The following is a 24,713-nucleotide window of genomic DNA, read 5'->3' as shown; positions in this document are numbered from 1 at the left end:
TATCCCTGTTAATGTTTGCTAAAGAAATATTGTCTGAGATAAAAGTGTTCTGACAGCATTATCAACAATATCCATACCTTCACTTTAAGGGTGATTCAACAAATATTCTAGGAATTCTAGTTTTCAAATGTTTTAAGTATAAAAAGAATTAAAGTAAGGTTTACCTTTTCTTTTTTCAATTCCTGAATCTCAGTGGACGTTTTTTGCTTTATGGCTTCAAGTTGGGCTGCAGCACTGAAAATAAATAAATAAAACAGATAATCTTAAATTATCGAAAATAATAATGAAAAGATTTCAGTAAGAACTTTGAAAAAAGAACAAATTCATTTAAGTTTAAAAGAAAAAAAATATCAAAGTATTACCCTCCCCTGTTAAACTAGTGATACCACATGAGATTATTATGTTCAAATGTTCAAAGTTAAGATTACTTATTTAGCCTTTAAGTCTTAATTTTTTTACTTAATATATTGAAGGGAAAGTAGTAATTTAAATAATTGTTTTCAAATTCACAGCCAACATAATGTCAACACTGCTTTTTACCAACTCAACCAATCAGTCTTCTGCTCCTTTCACTACAGGAGCAAAGAGGCAGCACTTACTTGTTATAGCTGTCTTCTAACATCTCGGATTTGGATTTTTCAATTTCCAACATGGCTGTGAGCTTGGACTTTTCTTGTCGTATATTTGAAATTTGAGTCTCCAAAGCTTTTAATTTGGCAGACTGATCCTGTACTTTTTCTGTAGAAATGTGGTCCTTCTCAGTGGCCACAGCCAACTGGTTGTTGATTTCAGCTAAAAAAGAGACGTGGGAAATAAGATAAAATAAAATGTTGCAATAAAAATCTTGATTAAAATTATTGTTTATAAGAGGTTGTTGGTTAATTAATAGAGAAATCTGGAAAAGTTCCCTGATGAAAAAACTTAAAAACATTAACGGATGCTTGATATCACCTGCTGGATTAAATAAAAGTTTTGGTTCTAAAATCAGATGGTTAATGTTTCTGACAAAAGGCACAAGAATACAATGTCAAAAACATGAATTAGGTTGGTGCAAAAATAATGTTGTTTTTTGCTGTTCAACTATATATATAAAAACGACATTATTTTTGCACCAAACTAATAAATAATAACAACCAAAATTTAAGTTTAAAAAAAAATGTAAATAATATAAATTACTTAGTGCATCTACCTGACATGGCTTGGCAGTTTATTTGTAATATATATCATTGATGTGAGTTGTCATCTTTAAAGCAGAAATTTTTTACCAGAATCACAGCTCTTGTATGCTAGTTTTGTTTTTTTTCTTGGTTAGCGAGCATTTTTATTTTTGTTGTTGTAATAAATAAAGGTGTTAGCAATTTGCTTTATCTTAGCACAAAATACTAACAATAGTTTTTCGTCTAATCAAGACATTTGTTTTTTTTTTGCATTTTATAACGAGCTGAGCATGCAGGATCCCCCTCCACAAGTGAATGAAGTGGATTAATAAAACATATTACATTTTGCTTAACATTGCTTATTTATCTAACAGAAACACTTTTTTCGCCATGTAAGAAATTGAGTTTACAGCCATAATGTTTCGATTAATCTAACAGTTCTGAACATTTTATGAACCAAAATGGTCCATAAATTGTACGTTTCGATTTTATTTTTTATTATCTGAATTTTTACATAGAAAAAATAAAAGTGAAAACGTTGAATTGATATAATTTAGTGAGAGTGATTTAGCTGTTTGATGATATAAACCTTTCTCAGGTTCAGTCATTTTAGTAAAAAATTTTATGCTTCAAGTTTTTATATTTTCAAATATTTATTTATGGTGTTTGGTTTGGTTGTTTTGTATGGGAAAATTGTTGTTTTTGGCTTTACAGAACATGACTGAGTTTTTCAAAGGGAAAGGAAAATAATATGAATGTTTGATAGTGAAAACGGAAATATTTCCATATTTAATTTTGGCAATTTTAATGTATGATGTTTTATTTATAAATTTTTACTCTGGCCTATCCAAATAATGGCATAAATATTAGACAATGTTAAGTGTATTCATTATCACTTGGTCCAATAAGTCAATCTCTTTATCACTTCTTTGTCATCAATAAATTTAGTTTTACAAAATTAGTATTTGATTATGGTTTGTCAGTCTTTCTCATAGATTTCTTGTAGCAATTTTATCAAAAATAATAAAATGTAATTCATTTTAATTTCTTCCAGAATAAAACTTTTTCCAGGTTGGAATTATTTTCAAGTGGTCAAAAAGAGTAAAAAAGCGATGTAACTCTGTATTCGTGAATACATTCTTTTCATTGAAATAATTAAGGAGAGAGAAGTTTTGAAAGAAAGGTGTTATACTCTTTTAAACTCTTCTAATTTATACTTCTGGACAACACCAGATTTGTGAATTAATGCTAAAATGTATTCACGATCTTTGAAATAGATTTACAAGCTATGAAGAAAACTTTTTTTTATTTCAGGATCGACTTAATGGTGCTTGTCCAAAATTTCTCATACATTAAAAAGCAAAAGGAAATAAAAATCTGTATAATGTACGTACCCATGATGGAGAGAAAATATTGTATTCCAAAAATCATGTAAATTGATCAAGTTGTTTCATTTCATTTTTCAATAAGAAAATCAAATTTTATCATTAACTGAAGAGCGAGTGTCGCACAATACCATTTTGAAAACAAGGGAGATAATTCCAAATAATTCAAGCTTGCAGAGATTTTAGAAAGCCATTCTCAACATAGACAAGTCAAATTCGCTTTAAAATAATTTCTTTATAAAAATGATACTACTTAATCAATTTATCTGATTTTTAGAAGACAATATTTTCTTTCATAGTACACACATCATAAAGAGTTTTCTTTATTTTTGTTTTTAATATGGAGGAATTCTGGACAAATTCCTACTTTATTTATCTAAACAATGAGTATTCAGGTTTCAGAATTCTTGAGATGCTATTTAATAATTTGGTTTATTTGGATTATTCAGACTACTGTTCTAATTTCAATGTTATTCTCACAAGGTTTCAACCGATTTAAGCCCTCCATCTTTTTCAGGTGTATCTGGTCGAACTCAGGAATTTGAACAGAATTTCAAATAGAAGTGTTTATTTAATGCATGGAAGTAGCTTGCTCTTGTTCCATCAGCCATGACCTAGAATAAGTCTTAAATAATTCATAATTGAATTTTTAGAATCGCTTATATTGAGGATTGAACCAAAGGGCAATCACTTAAAACTGATTATTTCTTAGCACGTATATCCACTGTATTATGGAAGAACACACATCATTTCATTTGTAATAATAATTTCCTAAATTAATCAACAAGTTAAATATATACTTACTAATTTTGTCAAGAAGACTTTTTTCTCTTTTCTCCCACAAATCAGATTGTGCTGCAAAAGTTGATTGGAGGTTTTCAATCTGCCGCAACAATGGACGAGTGGCTGAAAGCAGAAAATTAAAAAAAAAAAATTGAATAAAAATTTTAAAAGATAGAAAGACAGTTTCAGATTGATCATTCTTTAGAGTATGTCAACAGAATTGGAAAGCTTAACAAATATGTTTTATTACATGTTAGTAGATCCAAAGTCGTTAGATGAAAATATGAAGATAGACTGACCCCATAGCAATTCAACAATTGCTTTGTTTATTGAAATCAAATTGCTTGAAAGGCAAAAAGAAAAGTATTTTAGATGACAGAATCGTTTTATAATAAGAGTAAAGTATTTATTTTTAACTTTAATTTTGTATGAAGTTTTTGCATCAATCTTCTCCTGAATATTCACAAAAAGTAAAAATTGCATTCTGTAGTAAAATATAATGCAATAAATGTCTAATAAAATATATACAGTATTTCATATGCACAATGTAAAAATACCATAACCAGGGGCCAGAAAAATATTTTATTCCACATTGTAACCTGAAAAAAAGTATTCTAGGACCACTGTATCCCGAGATTCTACTGTAAAAAAATTCTGAGACAATTGTAGTTAGGGACAGCTAATTACGAATAAAATAAAAACAATGTATGTGAAAGAAAAATAGACAGGACAGTTCAAAATTGTTTGGAAATTGAAATTAAGATTAAAATTAGTAAAAACAAAAAACATTAATTCACGTTTGCATAAAAAACAAACATATTCAAGCTTGAACTTACCTGATGTAACATTGTTTGTCAAGTCTTGATTACGAGCTTCATCATCTTGTGATCTCTGTTAAAAAATAAAGTTAGCAATCAGGCTATTTTTCATAAAAGACAAAGGAAGTATTTTTAATTTTTATAGTTACTGACCTCCCAGTATTAAGTAGATGCCAAATATTTTGAAAATAAATTTAGTTTTATATAGATATATATATATATATATATAATTGAATAAACATATTTCCCCATATATATATATATATATATGGGGAAATATGTTTATTCAATTATATTTCTCCTTTTCTTTAAACCAATCCTTTAATTTATGAAGCTCGATGTAACTACAAATAAGTGACAAAAGTTGCCACATCTGTGCAGGAGCTGCCTTGACAGAGTTCAAAATAGACTTTGTAGCCTACTGAGGATGCCCTTTTCTCTTTCCTGCAACCTGTTTCCCACAGAAGAGACATTGCGAAATTGTTTCTGCTTTATTGTTATTTTCATGGCAAGTGCTCGTCTAAGTGCCAATCTATGGTCCCCTCTTGCCAAACTTTCAAGAAAAAACACTCGTTTAGCTGAAATCACTATCAATAATTTCCCCCACTCTTTATCTGTGTCTAAACATAAACGTAGACTCCATGTCTGTCTGGTGTTGCCAAGGATTTTGCATCCTCTCTAAAAAAAAAAAAAAATAAGCAAAAAGCAGATCAAACAAATGGAAATAATTTGTGTTGATAGAATACAAAGTTACTTCTGGTTTTTGCTTAAAATGGCATCATTTTGAAAATTATTGATTGAATAACATAATTTCTAAAATTAAATTATATTTTTTTTTCTTGTCAAAAATATGTATCGATGTTGTACAAAAAGAAACTGACAAACAAGAATCAACTATAGGAAAATTATCAATGAACAAAAGCAACAAACTGTATAACTTATATATAAGTGAGGGATTAAAAGAAAAAACTCCATGTTCTGCTTAGCATTGAGCTCTCATATTTGAGATTTTCTACAGTAACTACCTAATCCTTTTGAAACAATTCTTTCTTTCTCTCTCTCTCTCTCTCTCTATATATATATATATATATAATAATTATATAAATGAAAACATTCCTCATATTCACACATCCACATGTAAACAAAATGGACATTAACACATCACCCAATAAATTCCAGGCCTAGAGTGATACATTAATTCCAACATTTTTTTTACCAATTTAATACCTTTTTTAAAAAACGATTTGTCTTTAGTCTTAAAATATTCTTCAATTTCCAAGATTACATTTTTACTGAAGTCAAATTTTTCTTTTCCAGGAGCATTCTTTCAACATCTGTGAACAGTCAATGGTGTCAGATTTGGAGAATAGGATTGGTGCGGAAGCAATTAAAAGTGCAATTCACATAGTTTTGCCATTGTTGTGACTGACTTGTGATATAGTGCACTGTCTTGATGAAAGAGCATTTTTTCTTTTACACTTATGGACACTTTTTTGACAATTTCTTCAAATGGGGGAATAATATTTCATAACATTCGCTCTTATTGGTTGCTTCCTTTGTCAATACAATCAATGAAATGTGCATTTCAAGGCCAAAATCTCGCCTGCTGATGTTTGCATTTTTGGTCGCTTTGAACGGCTTTTACCTGCTACTGTCTACTCATCTAACTGCTAATTTAACTCCCCAAAAAATCTTTTATGTTGAAACAGCTGCAAACAATGTGCTGTTGCTTTTTATTGACTGTCAGCAAATGCAGCAGCCACAATGTTCTCACTGAACATAATGTAAAAAACAAACAGAGAAAACTCAACAATAATTAAAAATTATGAAATCAGCTTCGTACTGCTTACAATTTCCAGTTAATCACTTGGAACAATTTTTTAATTATTTTCTGTACAAAATTAAAAGTACTTGATAAATTTACATGATTTTTAGAATATGATCTTTTTGTTTTGTCACAGGTATGTACATCATAAAAATTTTTCTGTATTTTTGTTTTTTTAATATAGGGGATTTCTGGACAAATAACCAAAATTTATAGAGAACACTGAACCAAATGTTGCTTTAATTTACTGACCTGCTGTAAATCAGCAATCTCTAGTTTCAACAAATCTTCACGGCGTCCATATTCCTTTTCCATCCTTGTCAGACTCATTCGTAAATCTTCAATCTGAGGAAATATTTTTTTTAATTTTAAAATAAAAACAGGGAAGAGGAAATAAGTTATAAAAATTTAAAAAAAAGAAAAAACAGTGAAAGGGAAATAATTTTTCAAATTTTCAGATAAAAACATGGAAGAGGAAATAATTTTAAAAACAAAAACTGGGAAAGGGAAATAATTTAATTTAATAATTTAAGTTTAATCAAGGCAATAAAAAATGAAAATAGCAAAAAAAAAAGGTTATATTGTACGTATCAGTTTTGGACTGAAGTTTCCCAGAAAAAAAAATTCACTTAATTTGATCGAGTAGTTTGTTTTTTTTTTACAGCGGAAAAACATGTTTTTATGACAGCACACTGGAGGCAGCCATGTTTGGATTTTTAGAATATGCCATGGGGAGATAACTGTCTAAAGCGCTGACACCCACCTCCTCATCTTAAATACTAGCTTTTCTTCTTAAAGATTAAAACATGATAACCTTTCAATCGGTATCATAAAAAATTGTTTTTTCACTATAAAAAAAAATAAATAACTAGTTGATCAAATTAAGTGAAATTTTATTTCAGAGAACTTCATTCCATGACGGATACAGGCAATATAATTTCTTTTTTGATATTTGATGCCGTTCTTAACATGACAATATTCAAAGAAATGCAGTGAAAAAAGTTATAATTGTTTTGTCTTAAATGTTAAAATATGACAACATAAAACTGGAATTTAATTTAATAATATTCGTGGAAGAGTTGAACAGAAGATGAAGACTAGAACAACAAGCGGAAACAGCTAGGTCTGCTACCACTGATTTCAATCACTCTAAACAGTTCATATAAAGCGAGAATCTAAAACTTCTGTTTTTACTTTCCATTATTTTTCTAATGAATCATTTTTCATAATTTTATTAATTCATACTGATTTATGCATTCCCTTGATTGCTTTTCTTACATTCAAACAGTACCTGCATGAAAACAAGATTATTACATTTAGATCACAGCTGTCAGTATATTTGGTAATCTTAGTTGCAATATCTTGAATTGATGCTGGAGAATAACGATAGAGATACCAGGAAGGATCATAACAGGCATTTACACAACAAAATTTATTAAGAAACTGCAAAATTTAGGCAAAATTTGGACAAAAGAGATTGGTATTAGAGCAGTGACTAGGAAGAAAGCTCTGAACAAAGATCTTCACTAAGTCATAAGGGCCACATCACTAAGGCTCAAAAGAACTGCCTTACAAGAAACACAATATAGTCAAACACTCAATTAATCCAGAACAGTGAAAGTAACAGACTCCTTCTTCCAGCATATAATGTACGAGAACATGTATGGAATCAGGCGGAGTGTGGAGAATGATGCTCGTTTGTTTTTGGATGCCATAGTGTCTGCGTACATTTTGGACAGGTTTCTCTTGTTTTTTGGACTGTTGTCAGTAAAGAGAAGAAAGAACTAATACTGCTAATACTAAGAGCAAACATCTTTGTTGTCAGTGAAGTAATCATACTGCTAGTACAAAGAACAAACATCTTTGTTATTGGTGACGAGAAGAAATAAGAGAAAATAATTCGACTCCCTACAAGAATACTGAAAGCTGACACTCTACGTGTTCTTTCAACTCTAAAAAATTTACGTGACTGAAATAGGAATTAATTAACCAAACGCATCTCTCGCATTGGAAAATAGTTTCCATATAATATTTTACCTGTATTATAAGAGATTCTTTTTCTAATCGGCCTCTCTGTCGTTCTTTCTCCATATTAAGCTCATACTCATCACGAGCTTGCGTCTCTGCGCTGAGAACGGCTTCATGAACTTTGCTGTCACGAGCTGCATTAGATTTATTTAATTCAGCAATTTCTCTGTTGAAAAAAAAAAAGATTTAATAACCAACCAGAAATGAAAACAATTGTAAAATATTACTTTACAGTAATATGCTTTTAAAATTAAGTGTATATATGATTTACCAAATTAATATTTATTTGATATACATATTTGGGCATCTCTCCTTCTTCAACCCTTGAAAACAATACATATATTTATCTACTTAGTATAAATGCATAGTTCTTCATAAAATATAGTCTAGGTAGCTGATAATGTGAATATATAAAGCATTATAGATTTCCCTGACATCATATGATGATGGTTGATAGCACAGTGATAATAGCTCTAGACTGCTGATAAAACAATCATATTTTAAATCAGAGTTTGAGGCACTTGTTTCCAGCCATACTAAAGAATTGAGATACAGTGAAACAGCTGTTTGTGAAAAAAGTTTATATATAAGTTACATATTAAGTATCCTACAGATAAAGCACAGTCATGTTTAATAGTCTTTTGAACATACAAAATAGGTTTCTATTATTTCCATGAAACTGCAGGTATGAATGGACGATTGAACCAATAAACCAATGTACAATGATATTGAAATATAAAATATATTGTAAGCAAAAAAGGAAATCTACAATAACGAGAGGAATGTTTACATACAAAAAGAGGTTATGATAAACAAAGGATTTTGGAATTTAGTTCAGTAAAATAATATTAGAATAATATTTCCATTTGACAATAAATAACAGGATTGGCCTTTTTATGTAAAGTGCTTACATAAGAAAAAAATAGTTTTTGATATATACACATAAAACATGAGCCAGTCAATCAGAGAGACTGAGTTGAGTTCAAGCCACTTGAGATATTAAATTGGAAGAAATTGTCTCTTGTTTTCCGAGAGCTTTAAGGGGTATAGTTAGATGTAGAAATCAAAGGAGATGTTGCAAACCTCCGAGAGAAGTCACAAATCCATGGAATTAAAGTTACATAAAATATAACCAGTTGTCATGGTGTTCCTTCGGATGAAGATATCTTCTTTTACATAATCTTCAAGTCAAAGACCAACTGCCAGAAAACAAAAACAGTAAAAGAAGGTGTGTTTCCCTTTGACTGTGCCATGCAGACGAGGTTGTTTATACATACATTGTTAAAAAAACTGTCTTCCATATGTTTATTGTGCCGCTACGTGAACTATCCAGTTGAATAATAGTTTGTTATAGAACAGCCATGGTGTAATTATGTTTTGTGAACTGTTTAATTGAATGTGTGGATACACCTATCCTATCAATGAACCTTATACATTATTTGTATTGCGATTGGAATTTGTTTATATTATATACATATATATATATATATATATATATATATATATATATATATATATATACTGATTATAAAGATTAATAATCATAAATTATGAATCAGTTTCAAATGGAAAAACAAACAAAATCAACAACCGACATGCCTGATGAAGGTCAAAGGACAATCCGACCAAAATGTTGCACTAATAATACTGAAGAAAAGAATAATAGTCTGATGAATACAATTAATATAAATAATCATTCTGTATTTAATATTGATAGTTGAATCTAAGCTTTATTTATCCTAATCTGTTTCTATTGATCGTCATATATGATATACATAAATATTATCCCATTCAGTTAGACATTCCCACTTACTAGTAAATTTCAGAGAATAAAAAATACAGACAGAACTTGTGATATGACCTGATCTTTATTCATTTATAAAGGAAACTAGAAACATGTTTAAAGGAAATATTAAAAAAACTTTTGGTGGATGCTTTAAATCATTAAAGGAATGAAAGGATTCAGAAAAAAAAATGCTTTTATACTTGTTGCTTAAGATCCTAATGGTCAAGTTTATTTTATGAAATATAGTGAAATTAAAAATATCTTATTCATGTAAAATTCTCATGAAACAGCAAATATATCATTTTTGCATTTGTCCTCATTATCATTAATGATTAAAAGAAATAAGTCTAAAATTTTTAATTAATGACATGTTAAAATACCCTTATTATATTAAAGATGTAATCCTACATGATGAAAAACAAAGATTCTCATCTTAAGATTATTTCAAGAATAAAACATTGTTTAATAACCATTGTATAAGCAAAAATATATCAGCAAAGACAAAACATTAAAAAATCTCCTTGTGCTTGTTTTACAAGTGCTGCGATGAATTCATGCCACTACTCCCAAACGATCCAAAAAACGATGCTGAAAAGTTTCTTCCCACAAACTGCTAGATTTTAGAATTCCCTCTTTTTTCCTTGACTGAATTAATATGCAAAAATTTAAATGTAATGGAAACAGCCTGATGTGCCTGTAAGTATGGTTCCTAATTAACAGTAGCTTCTTACATCACAGTGATGATGTGGCTTGCTTAGCCCTTGCCCCCACTCCCTGAATAAAAGTTAAAAAAAAAAAAATTTGGATAAAAATTTAAATTTAAAAAAAAATTTAAAATTCATCAAAAACATTGTTTTTTGTCACTTACTTGTAAGAATTATCCAGGGCAACTTGCAAACCTCGGGCTTTTTCCTGTGCGTCTTCATAATCACTCTAAATAGAACAAAAAATACTAAAGAGTCAAAATGTTCAGTTTGGTTGTTTTCTGACATGTCAACCCATTTTGAGTTCACTTAATGCTAAACTAATATCTATTATAAATTATTAGTTGAACCAGAAATAAAAGTTCACAAAGAAACAATTCTAGGTTTTCCTGGAAGTGTGATACAGAGTTGAATTCTGTTGATACACATATGGCCTTACTGAAGTCGCCCTCTCCAACCATCATTTGACAACAGTGATCAGCAACTCAATATAGCCATCTGACTTGAGTCCAAGTCTCTTTCAAAGATATAGGTTGACATGCTTCTCAATTGATAAATATTCCACAAATTTCAGTGTTTTTTTTTTAATGGTATTTTGAAGGGTTTTAGAACCATAATATAGGCTCAACCTCCCATTTGAAATGTTAAATATTCCGATTTACATTGAATTTGATCCATAATCATTAGACCACAATTAAAATTCCTTGGATTTCAATTTTTTCTTAAGACTCTTTAAGCTTCAACCTTAAATTTTAGACATTTTCCAGAATCAAAATTATGAATCAAAATTGGAATAAGAATTCTTGAGATAAGGTTAATAACATTATATTTTTACAGATAGATTGTGTTAAATATCGTTAGTTCATAACCAGTGTTTGAAGATGGTTAAAAAATGATCAAAGAAGCAAAGTAGTTTTGATATTAAACAAAATCAAAACAGGAGTAAAAGTTTTCAACCAACCTTCAATTTTGTCATATCACGATCTTGCTTTAAAAGAGCTGCATTCAATTTAGTGATTGCTTCTGTTGAAAGATAAAAAAAAAAGCAATATTTAAATGAGTTTATCAAAGTGGAAACTGACAACTATTATAATAATGACCATGTTGCATCTATATTTATAGATCCAAAGCTGCTGTCAGTAATTTCTTCTGTCACATTTTATTATGACATTGAACAGGATATAGAAAGAAATAGGAATTTTTATTTTTCAATTGTTTTACATTAACTAAGCAGAAATGCAAAGAATATCATGAAATGTGTGAAAAGAAAAGATATTGTACAGTTGACTACACATAATGTAAACATACTTATTAAAGTATTGTATTAATATATTATACGCCAAAGTGCTGGGGCCCTATGAAAAATTTAGGGTGATTAGACGTGCTAGTATACATTTGGAAAAATGTATCGAGAAAACTGAGAATGATTATTCACACAAGTTGAAAAAAAAAAAATCAAAACAAGGAAAAGAGAATTGTGTAGATGAAATAGAAACTCTGCAACCAGAGGAAAGGTCATAAAAGGGCCAGCTATGGTCAGGTCGGTTCATAAGTGATGAAAAAATATATTTTTTCGTCATATTGTCATAAAAGCTGATTAGTATGATCTGTAAGAGAAGGGAATCTGAAAAGTTTCAAATAAACATTTGCTCTATGTAAAATTCCATGGTATACTACTCTATTTGTCTCATATGATTGCTTAATCAATTGATGAGTTTTCAAAAAGAATGTCATTACTTTCTGGACAACATAATAGGACACTATTATAAAACTTAAAAAATCAAGATTAAAGCTTCTCTTTGAAAGCATTGCTATGATTTATATCTATTAATAAAACAAAAGATATTGTGTATTGAAATCAAAAATAAGGGAAAACTAAAACAATTTTTTTTAATCCTATTTTTAAAACAAATTGGGTTCTTGTCCAGAATTCTCCCTAATTAAAAAAACAAGTGAAGCATGCATGGTCCTCCATGAGTGCATAAAAAAATGACTAAGTTCACCCCCCCCCCCCCAATTTAGCCCCAAAATTCTCCTGGTGAAAATAAACAAACGGTGCAGTTTTAGGTTTAGGTTTTGAGTTCTGCACCAAAAAATAAGTCTATCAAAAATAAGTCCATCATTTCTCCCCCTCCATTTAGCCTCAAAAGTCCCCAAAGTCTTAACATATTTAAATTTGACTTCAGCACCATGCAAGTTGATTTTTTTCTTTTTAGACAATTGTTATTTTATCAACTTGCATGAAAAGAGCTATGTAAAAGATGCTTAAAACTGTTTGAATTATGCAAATACCATCAGTAGTTGAAAAGTTATGAGAATTTTAAGCGCCTAAATTTATGCTTTTCCGTGGACATTTTTTCTTTAGAAGGTTGAGTTGTCGTTAAGCAAATCAACTTATTATTATACTAGAGAAAACATTTTGAATCATTTAAAACTAGACTTAAATATTCGCTGATTCCAAATATTCCAATCGTTTTGGTAACTAATGAATGGATACGTGCACACGCTTTCACTTTATATATGTGTTTGTAAAGCTCATTCTTATTTTCCAATAAAAAAACTTTAAAATTACAAATTTCATAGATTGTCAGTAAATGATTCATATAATTCATTTGATTATTCAGCAACTCTTCTCATCTTGAGTGCTATTCGCACAACATTTTGACCAATGTAATCTCCGGACTTCTTCAGGCATATCTTAGCATTACAAGTTGATTTTTTCTTTTTAGATAATTGTTATTTTATCAACTTGCATGAAAAGAGCTATGTAAAAGATGCTTAAAACCTTTTGAATTATGTAAATGCCATCAGTAGTTGAAAAGTTATGAGAATTTTAAGCGCCTAAATTTATGCTTTTCCGTGGACATTTTTTCTTTAGAAAAAGTAGGCTAAATTACAGACCTTAACATTTCAAGAAATTCAGTAATTTTGCCACCATTTATTTATTTTTCAAGCTATTCTCATGAAACTTGGTACCCTTAGGTAAAATTGTATGCTATTTCTGATTATGTAGTCAAATCTGATGTATCTCTTTACCATAAGTCATGAACTATAAATTCAGATGTACAAATTTCAATTTTTATTTTTTGAACTGGTGCACGGTATCATACAGTGGGTGTCTATTCATGAACAAAACTAAGTATTATAGTGCTATTTAAGTATAGCTTTATTGAGAACAGGCATTTTCCTGCATCCTCACCAAAGGTGAGCTTAATCTAGGGTGTAGCCATTGAATGCCTAAAGAAATTCTCATAGTTGACCAGAACTTATGCATTTTGGGACCAGTTCAATTTTCAATTTTGTAAATCCTCTCTATCTGACCCAAAATATATCCCTATTTTCTGAGATGCAACAATAAATCATACTCTACGTGAATCCTCGATGTAACTTTCACAGTACCAAGATACCAGGAATCCTGATAAGCAACAACTACATATTCACCAGTTGATGGTAATTTTTGTCATTTCTATTCTGTTGTTTTACTGAAAATTCAACTATGTAAACAAAGAAATAAAACAGTAATTTTTTACCTTGTTTCCACCTTAACATTTAAAATGATTACTTTTTGGGGTTTTAGGGTATGCTGAAAGCAAATATCGCATTTAAATTTTCTGCAAATAAGTAGTTTTCCTGATATTAAGCAATGTCATTTCTTATGTTATCGCTGGTGGCCATCTTGGTACATGCGAGCGTGCAAATGTAATCCAAAAAAACTATGCACAAACGCACGTACCAAGATATCCACCAGCAATAACATAAGAAATGAATTTGTGGAAAATTTAAATGCGATATTCGTTTTCAGCATACCCGAAAACCTTAAAAGGTAGTCATTTTAAAGAAAAATGTTAAGGTGGACACAACATATAAATTTACAAAATGCATCACAATGAAATTCTTTATTGAACCGCCTATTTATTATTATTATTATTATTTAGATATCCTCAGTTAAAAAAAAAAAGATTTGTTTTACAGATTCGAAAAAATGGTCTTGACAATGAGATAAAAATAAATTCAAGTTTCATGATATATTTTATTCAATTGTTAGGTGAAAGTACAGAATAGTTAACAAAACACCCTTCCTTCTCCATGTTAATGGGTTTCTAAATAATAATGTTATTATTTCAGCATGGTAACATAAGTGCACAAGTAACTTTTTATTTTTATCTATTTGTTCTTTTTGTTTTTTTTTGCCACTGAAAAACACAATTCTACCTTAAGTACAAGTAAGAAGTTATACATACAATGAGAAACGCATGTACTTTGTACATTTTGTTGTTTTTTAACGATTTTAGTGCATGTGTACTAAAAGCATTAAAAACAACAAAATAGTATTGTTTGGAAATCAAATTTAAAAAACTTGAAAATAATTTTTTTAAATTGACGAACTCAGAATAAAAAATGAAACTGATTTTTCTGCTTTCGTTTTGAACTTTGCTTCCTGTGGTTGTAATATAAATCAAAATCCAGCAGAGATGAACTTCTATGCTTATATAGCCTGTAAAATTTCAGACATATCCAATCAAATTTGACCCCACGCATATGTATCCAAACATAACGTATGAAATGTAAACATTGAAAAAAAGTTTCTCTTTGTGTCGTCATCATTTTTTACCATTTTTTTCATTTTTAACTTGGAGCATAAAAACATTGATGCATAAAAGAAGAATAAATTAACATCATTGGAATGCTTATTCTATTCTCTGTCCAGCTTTTAAAAATTGACCAACAAATAAAAAAGATATGACTTGTTGAAGCACATTAGGTATGTAATATTGCCGATATCCACGAAAATACAGCATACGCTTGTAATGCTACAGCACCATGCAAAACCGCTAAATAAATATACGCAGAAAATTTGGGACAAATATGGTAAAATGGTCCCAAAAATGGAGTGTTTTTATTAGCCCTAAAAGAGCTCATGGGGCACACCCAAGAGTTATCGCGAAGTATAGACAAACAAAATTATATAGAAATCACTTAGTTATGACTTTTCAGAAAGTTTTATAAAAATCCAAGTCATCAATTTTTTTTTAATAAGCACAAAAGTGTCAATTTTAGCCATTTTAACCCAAAAGGCACTCCTAGGGGGCAACCAGAGTTTTCCCAGAAAATCCGTTCTGTTACTTTTTTTACTCATATTATATTTAATGTTTGTGCAAAATTTCAAAAAATTCCAAGGCATAGTTATTGAGAAAATTGCGGACAGACGAACGGACAAGGGTGAATTTATAGGTCCAACCTCCTTTTGTCAGGGGACTAAAAATTCAGAAAAATCTTTGATGTACATGCCTTCAATAGAATGAAAATATCATATTCCAAAAATGATGTAAATTAATCAATTAGTTTTATCAAATTTTATGAGTATTGAAGGAGCATCTGTCTCGCATCGCTGTTTTGAAAAAAAATCTTAAATAACCAGAGAGATAACTCAACAATAATCCCAAACTTGCAAGTAATGTTGTAATGTCTATGAGTTCCCATTAATTGCTTAAAAATGATTTTCTTTATAAAAATAAAACCACTTGATCAATTTATGTGATTTTGGAATATAACATTTTTTTTTGCCATGAGCACATACATCATACAGATTTTTTATTTTTGTTTTTTTAATATATCTTTCTGGACAAATCGTAAACATGACTAGCTTTGTATCACATAAAATTGAATGTTTTAATTATTGTTAAACCTGACTTCCAAGAGATAATTCGTAAACTCCATCTTAAAACTATCAGACAAGATAGTGTGTGTGTGTGTGTGTGTGTGTGTGCGTGTTTCTCTTCTATATGTAACTTTCATCAATACATAATGAATCATTTTTTATTTACTGTTAATAGAATTTCTTATTAATAGAAATAGTTCCATACAAAGCATGTAGTCAGTTGATGTAAAGTGCTAACAAGTTGATGTAAAGTGCTAACAAGAGCAAAGGATGATCATCACCAAAACAGGAGATGCCTCAGCCTTAGTTTGGAAAAGAGCAAAGCTATAGAGAGTCTGAAGTTCTTGGAAAGAAGCTACTGGAATAGAAAGCCATATTATAATGAGGTATTAAAACAGTGACTTGATGGCGACCACTAGACTAATAAATTAAATGTGCTGGAACAAAGGAAGCAGGAAATAGATCAGACAATTCTGAAAAACACATGCCATATAAAAAAGACTGAGACTAGCAACATAACATCTGTGAGAGTAAGGGTGCCAAGAAGAAGAAAGGTTGGAGCCAATCAAATTACAAATATTGAAATCAACAGTAAAATAGGAGAAAACAAACTTTTTAAAATCAATTTTTTTTTTTAAATTGTAAACATGGCTCTAGATTTTTAATTAGTTTTCTCTAAACACTTATCTTGACAATGTCTCTACCTAGGCAATGCCAGCAAAATATGATTAGTTCACAGCACAAATAACGAACCTGTTTGTTTTTTATCCATGTCTTCTTTTGAATCCAAGACAACTTTTAAACGATCAAGTTCATTCTTTTGTTCTTCAAGCTTTTTTCTAAAGAAAAAAAAGAAAAAACAAAAAATGAATCGATATCAGGACGAGTATTTACTCATCAAATCTTGCAAAAGAAGTCTTCATCGCAACTATTTGTAAAAACACTCTGAGCCTCCTCTCAGCCTGTCAAGCCAACAGGATATCAGATGAAACTTCCTGATATTTGCATATCACTTTTGAATAATATTTTATTAATTAATTGTTATTAGTTATTTATTGAATAAATTTTTTACAACATAAAAAAATTGATGAAAATTAACCCCAATACATTAGTATTTGTCTTCATTGAGAAAATGTTTCATTCATAAAATTAATAAATTAAACCTTCCAATATTTGCATACTAGTTTTGCAAAAGAACATTTCATTTATTAACTATCATTAGTTGTAATTTATTGAAAAAAAAAAAATTATGAAAAAGAAATAATGAAAATTAAAAGTAATATAAATATTTATCTTCATTTGGAAAATGTGTTTTATTCATAAAAGCAATGAAACAAATAGTATCAGCCTTTAAATTTTCAAGTAGAATCCATTCACTCAACTTTCAATGTTAAAGGCAAACTGATTGTCCAACCGACATAGCAAAGTTATAAAAAATAAGAAAACAAGTGAAAAAAAAAAAAATGGTTAAAATCAAGTTCCATTTGTCTTTGTTTTCATTTTTTGTCAGCTGATATTTGTGCTTCACAAAGAATTCCCTGGAAAAGTCACTTCTGATTAATATTTACCAGTTTTAAAATATGCAAATGAACATGGCTGTTTTTCAGAATAACAGAATATTTTAAAACTGGTAGACATTAATCAGAAGTGACTTTTCCATGGTATTCATTGTGAAACACCAATATCAGCTGACAAAGAGAATATAAACAAAGATGAACAGAACCTGATTTTAACTAAAAAAACAAACAAAAAAAACTTACTTTTGAGTGGAGAGGAGAGAATCACTTTCTTTTTCTTTAACTCTTAATTTCTTTATGATATTATTACTTTGCAGCTGCTGCTTGGATAACTTTTCCCCTGCAAAGTCAAGTTTAAAAAAAAAAGAAGAATTAATAAAAAAAAAAAAAAAATGAAGATTTCTAACTTAATTATCTGGTGTAACGACATATTTACTGAGAAAAACTACTTCCTGTTTTGTAAGTCATCCTTATTGAACAGTGTACAATAATCAGAAGACCCTCATGAAAACATAGGTCAACACATAAGAATACATGAAAAGTGAATATTTTCATAGAAATATGTTTATTTAATTTTTATTTTTAATTTTATCAAAATTTTCAAAAACTTACTTCTGGTATTAATTATTTTTGTAAATAAACATTTAATTTATTTTAAAAATATTATATTTATTGAAAAAAAAAATTTATGCAAATAAAAATATTTCAATGAAAATAATCAGTTTTCAGATATTATGTTGACCTACATTTTCGTTCGGATCTTGCAGACAACTTTCAAAATGGAAAGTTGCTTCTCCCAGTAAATATGCCATAACACCAATTATCTTAGTTCATAAACTACTAGCATATTTACTCAACACTGTCCAGGTGTCAAATTTGTTGAATCTAAATAATGGAAAAAAAATGCAATAAATACTACCTTGAGGCTGGTTAAATAATACTCAGGCAATACAGGTTAGAACTATTAGTTTAGATATCACAATAATAATTGCAAAGATTTCCAACGTAATCTATAAACTACAACATTGTTCATGTGTCAAATTTGCTAAATTTAAATAATGTACAAGTTTGTTGAATTAAACATACAACAAATCTAATCAATAATGAGACTTTCATACTTTGAGGGTAGGCCAACACAGGTTACAACTAGTAGTGTTCAATATTACAACAATAATAGCAAAAACTCTTTAAAAAATTTAATAAACTGACATTAAAGGCAAAACGTCTTAAGTGTGTTCACTTACACAATAATCACATCAGAAAAGATATGAACAATTCGGTGTTATTTAAACTTTGTATCTTACAAATGTTTGGCCCAGAACTTTTTTGTAATTTTACTTTTGGGTTTGGAAATGACTGAAAGTGAACACTATAAATAACCTTTGTCTAATACAGATATCTGTAGTTTTAAGATGATGTTTGAACATCCAAAAAAACTCAGGGCTTTTATCTTTATACAAAGCAAAATAACATTAGTTACTTTTATTTTCTCTATGGTTCTCCCTCGACCCAGGACTGTACCCTAATAAACAAAGTCTCTGACAGCATAGATACAGCACTCTCCCTCGACACTAGTGCACAAGTACATGTATTTGGTGACTTCAATGTCCACAACAACTGGCTTGGATTTTCTGCTTACACAGATGCAGCTGATAGCTTCTCTATATCCCATTTCCTATCACAGATGGTTATGTTTCCAACCCGTTTCCCAGACCAGCAAGAACAATGCGCATCACTTCTAGATCTGTTTCCAACCACAGTTCCCGATGATTGTGTAACGAATGCCCATAGCCCACTTGGGAACGCTGATCATGCAATGACAATGGTTGAAATCACCCTCAACTCTAGAGTCAAAACTGAAGAGCCATTGCTCAAAACAACAAGATATTATAAAAAGGCTGACTGGGAAGCCATTAGGGATCTCATCAGAGACGCCCCATGAGGAAATATCTTTTCACTTGCTGCTGAACAGTGTGAAAATGAGACCACTGATTGGTTCAAAACGGCAATTGAAGCACATGTTCCCATGCGGAAATTTTATAGCAAGCCCCTCTGGCCAATAAAAGAGATGGCAAACAACAGAGAAAAAGAGAAAGCGACCACGACCGCAAGAAACAACACACTTTTTCTCCACACATTAACCTCAGCCCGCACGCTGTCATTAATGTCAAAACTGTCATTCGAAAACTGAAAGGGTTATTTTGAATAAACAAAATATTTTTATAACCAACTGCATGTGTTTTATTATCATCAACAAGTGTATATATCGAGAAATGACAAAGGTTGATTTTTAGAAATTATATAGTCTGAAAAACATATTTGATAATTGGCTGCAGCAGACATATAACATAGGAAGTTGACTTTTGAACCATCACCTCAATCATGTTAGCTGGACTGGATCGATTTCTGTTTGCCACCAGATAATCCTGACATGTACTAATGTGATCCTTGCCAAAATTCATACTAGTTAAGATAATTTCTACTTGCCAGCATAGGGTCCTAATACAGGGTGATCCAAAAAAAAACAAAAAACATAGAAAGTATATCTAGAACATATGCTGTAGAACGAAGAAAAAAAGGCCAAAGACCCTAGTGTTTTGATGTGATGTTTTGAATATAATAAACTAGTTATGACCAAAGTTTAATTTCATTTGGACAAAATACTAAGAAACGGGGCCTAATTAGAGTTGGGGCCCGTTTTTTGGGGGTCACCCTGTATATAACACAATGGCAAAAACATTTACATTTTTTAAAAACAAATCATTTCATTTAAAAAAAAAACTACTTAATAGAAATAGAAGGCAAAAAAAGTTAACCTTCTTTTAAAAGTTCACTAATTTGTTCATCCTTTTCTTTGATCATCGATTGGTAATTCGCATCGAGGTTTCGGCTGAAAAATAAAAACAGCAATGGTGAAAAACACTTTTAATTGTCCTGTTCAAATGTATGTCTCCTGCAAATACATACATGATATTTTGTGCAGGAGTCCACAGAGGCTTACAAAAATTATAGAAAAAAGAAAGAAAAATATACTGGATAGGGCGTGCATAGCATCAGAGAGGGACAACTGGCAACAGTTCACAGAACTTAACCTATGCTGACTTTATCCTAATGGTTGAGCTAAACCCAAAACCACTTCCAATATTCAACATATCTCCAAGATAAAAAAAGGAGGCCACCATTTTGAGAGGGTTATCATCCAACTTCACCTCAGTGCACAATTGGTAGTCAAGTGGGCATGCCAAGCCATACACCTTCTACACTTACAGTCAGGGTCTGGTGCTTGATTTTCAGACAAGCCACAACATATTGTTTTGTACACATTGTGCACATAGACTGCATTGTATCCTTTCCTACACACAGCACATGAATATGGATCAGAATTTTAAAAATTTTGTAGTTCTGACTGTCACTCTTGTTTTTTTGATAGATTCATCCTTAGTTCTTTGATGTCCATGCCACTTTTCTACATTTTCAATTGTATCTGCAGTGATTACTAGGCCATGGAAATTCTCTACTGAACTCTTTGAAAATAGCTTCAAGAACAACAATGAATAGGAGAGGACTGAGCATTGAGCCCTGCTGACCACCAAATTTTAGACCAAAGTCATTTGTATGTACATCATCTACATGCACACAGCTTCTAGAATTGGTTGCATACAACAGCCGTTCCAAAAATTAATGCCTCCTATTAATCGATCAGAGGAGATTGAAAATTGCATTGCTATGATGACTGAACTTATGCATTCATGACCTGAAAGTTTCATCTTACTGTTGCAGATATTGACAGCGTGAAGCTCAAAGAAAGCAACCTCAGAAGCAGAAATGCTTCTGGAGCACAAAAGGTCTCTCATTTTAATGGTATAACTCCCATCTTCATAGTTCTTCAACTTTTTAAGTTAAAAAAAATAGGAGGCTTTACTTTTGGAACGACCCTCATACATTGTACTAGCCATATAAGCCATTCCTCTAGACTACATTACTGCATCACCCACCATGGTACATCCTGTATAACTGTCAAAGGGCTTTTCCAAATCAATGAGAGCCTATTGTCCACAAATTTTCACCATTACAAAATTAATATTTCTTTCACCTGAGTCTTTTTAAGTAGAATTTAAGGATTTCACTTTTATTTTGATACAATCATAACTATGATGAGGATCTCTATTATTTTTGTCAAAATTGGAAATATTTTCAAATTTTCACCAGCTATGGGCAAATAGCTCCACTGCCTTGTGGATACCTTGGCAAAGTCAAAGGTTAAGACAGTAATCTTTGACAAAAAATCCAGTTTGGAGTGCTGAAGCACTGCAACATTTTTCCAACAACTTCTGCATCTGTGCTGGTTCTGGCCATATTGGTTTGCCTTTCTGTCAAACTTTGTTCCAATGCAGAGAAGTAGGTCTCCTTATCACCTGCCCAGGTCTGCATCCAGAGAGGCAACTCCATCTTCGACTTTATAACCACAGCAGATGCTGTATCAGATTAGATACAGAATGCCATTGTCTCATTAGACAGAAGGTTATCATCACATATTGTCCACATTAATATATTTCTCCTACAAAATGAATATAGCATCAGACATGAAGCGGAATTGCATTTCATTGTAAAATACAAACTATAAAAAAGTGATTTTAAGGCATGCATCTACAAATGCATTAAATAATCAAAATTTGAAAAACTAAATGAAAAATACATTGAATATTGAAAAGGAAGTGTTCATTGATGTGGTGAGGTTGCTTTTTTTATGTTTTTTATGTTACATCATCGGTTTCAAATCTTTTAAACAACAGCCCCGTCTCTCAACAGATCATATTGAAAGCAATCAATTAAATTTTTTTATTTAATCTCTAATTAATAAATTCCAAGCTTTATTATTTGAACAGGGTAGGGGGGGGAATAATATTATGTAAGTATCAAAAAAATTACTTACTTTTGAGAATTTTCTTCTAATATTTGTTGCAACTGTACTTTTAGAGTTTCCTTCTCCTAAAAATAAAGTTTTCTTCTCAAATAAAATGGTATTATGAGTCAATAAATGTTCATATTAAGTTTATTCAAATTTATGAAAACATTTTAGAAAAAAAACAAAACAAAGATTATTCAAGTCAATTAAAATTATAATAGTCAAATATTTTGGTTCAAATTATGCTTCTCCATAAAAAAGAAAAACGAAGATTATCCATGTATCTGCTTTTCACTTAATTCCTAGATAATGCAACCCTAAACACCAAAACAATTTTAAATCAGTGTACCCAGAGGATTGCAAAAAGAAACAATGAACTAATATATTTCATATTTATCGATTTTTAATCTTATCACCGGATCTTGATGGCAGAACTAATTAAGAATAAAGGGTGATAACTCATTCATTTTTTTTTCCTGCTGCATTCAAATTTGTTGCCTCCACCCTCTAGAATGTTATGCAAATAGATGGTATTCAACTTAAACTTCTTAGTTATTTTAAAGTATACTACTGCTTAATGATTCCACATACGCATGTATGATGAGAACCCTTCAAATTATGGTCTAGCATTCGTCAAGGATGTGCTGTTTGCTAATACTTTTCAATTTTCACACAAATGTACTTTATGTCTCTGGGAACGTTTTTAGATAGGTTTTGTATTATAATGCTTGTGATGAATATTAAAAATTAATGATAAAAAAATATGATTAAAGAAAGAACATTTTTTGATTTTGACCAAAGTTAACACCTTTATACAGCCTAACATCACAAGTGCATTTGAAAAGCTATCACTGCAAAAAGAAAAGGGATATAAAATCAACAGTAGGTTCTTTGATATGACAGGGATGCTTTCGAAATGAATGTTTCTACTTAGAGCACAATTGAACCATGATACTTGACTTTTACATTTTAAACTTTAATTCAAGCCATCATATAAAAATGATTTTAAAATCAACAGTAGATTCTCTACAGCACAATGTAGACTACAATGTATTATGGATTAAGTCACTGCAGGGAAGCATGTGAAGCTTCCTCCTGGTGTATATAGAGCAGGTAATTAATCAATTTGATTGAAAAATGGGTGCTTTCACCAATTTTGATAACAATGAAAGTATTAGAAGTGTGGAATATTTGTTAATTCTCATTCAATCCCAGCAACGCCAGGTCTCCCGACCAGTTACATATAAAATGGACGCAATGACAAACAAGATGATGATAAGATAAAAATATTCTCAGAGCTTTACTTAAATTTACATTAAGCTTTAATTGAAATATATATTGTCATTTTTTTTTTTTCAAGATTAATTAAATTTCTTTCATGCATTACAATTCCATATGTTTTAGGATATATATTGTACATAAAGCTCTGAATATTGTCTGTACCTTAAGAACAGATTGTAGTTTTTTCTCTGATTCTCCGAGGCGAATGGTAAACTCTTGCGTTAGTATATTGATGTCAGCCATTTCTGATTCACGCGTCTCTTCACACTGGACAAGTTGGCTAACAAATGAAAAAAAAACAAAAAAATATGATAAATGAAAGATTTTAAAAGCGTTTCTACCTAACTTGCCAAACTAGATAACATCTGGCCACTATTTGGTCAAATCTGTCATAAATTATATTGATTAGCCAATCAAAATATGTCTTACAGAAAAACAGTATTTTTTTTTTTTTTTAGAGAGTGTATTGTCTTTCCTCGTATGAATGAAATTTTTATAACAGAATTTAGAAATGAATAATGACTTTTTATGTGTTCACAGCTACGGAGGGAGAGGTCCATAGAAGTGATCACACAAATTTATTAACAAAGAGGATTTAATTTACAATTCCTATTTCAAGCAAAACTGAAGCATGAATTAATAATAAAGTATCAACAAAAACATTAGTTACTAAATTTGTTCCACTTTTATTCATGAGTGGTGGTATGAGTACACATTTCTTCAGGAGAAAAGCACCTCCTTCCCTTCTCTGCATATCACTAAGCAAAAATAAAATATCAATCAGGATTAAGTATGTATTTGATAAAACTGATTTTAAAAAACATTGTATTTCAATAACAGTTGAACCTGCTCTGCCTTTGATTA

General features: G+C 30.3%; 1 protein-coding gene across 5 annotated transcripts in view; it reads right to left on the bottom strand.

The window, feature by feature from the left end:
* Positions 1-24,713, bottom strand: part of LOC145292191 (uncharacterized) — a 117,484-nt gene that overhangs the window by 20,727 nt on the left and 72,044 nt on the right. For all 5 annotated transcript variants that reach the window (XM_080138492.1, XM_080138490.1, XM_080138493.1 and 2 more), the window contains 13 exons: positions 24,012-24,129; positions 22,596-22,651; positions 20,479-20,552; positions 17,906-18,002; positions 16,899-16,984; positions 11,448-11,509; positions 10,651-10,715; positions 8,006-8,162; positions 6,221-6,313; positions 4,162-4,216; positions 3,347-3,448; positions 600-792; positions 165-234 (listed from right to left, as the gene is read on the bottom strand). In XM_080138492.1, the coding sequence (XP_079994618.1) occupies positions 165-234; positions 600-792; positions 3,347-3,448; positions 4,162-4,216; positions 6,221-6,313; positions 8,006-8,162; positions 10,651-10,715; positions 11,448-11,509; positions 16,899-16,984; positions 17,906-18,002; positions 20,479-20,552; positions 22,596-22,651; positions 24,012-24,129 (1,228 nt within the window). The remainder of the gene's footprint in view (positions 1-164; positions 235-599; positions 793-3,346; positions 3,449-4,161; positions 4,217-6,220; positions 6,314-8,005; positions 8,163-10,650; positions 10,716-11,447; positions 11,510-16,898; positions 16,985-17,905; positions 18,003-20,478; positions 20,553-22,595; positions 22,652-24,011; positions 24,130-24,713) is intronic.

The sequence above is a fragment of the Euprymna scolopes genome, chromosome 13 (genome assembly GCF_053919585.1).
Source record: "Euprymna scolopes isolate OS-2025 chromosome 13, ASM5391958v1, whole genome shotgun sequence".
NCBI classification, from domain to species: Eukaryota; Metazoa; Mollusca; class Cephalopoda; order Sepiida; family Sepiolidae; genus Euprymna; species Euprymna scolopes.
Note: the sequence above shows the minus strand (reverse complement) of the source record. Positions and strands in the feature narration are given on the sequence as shown.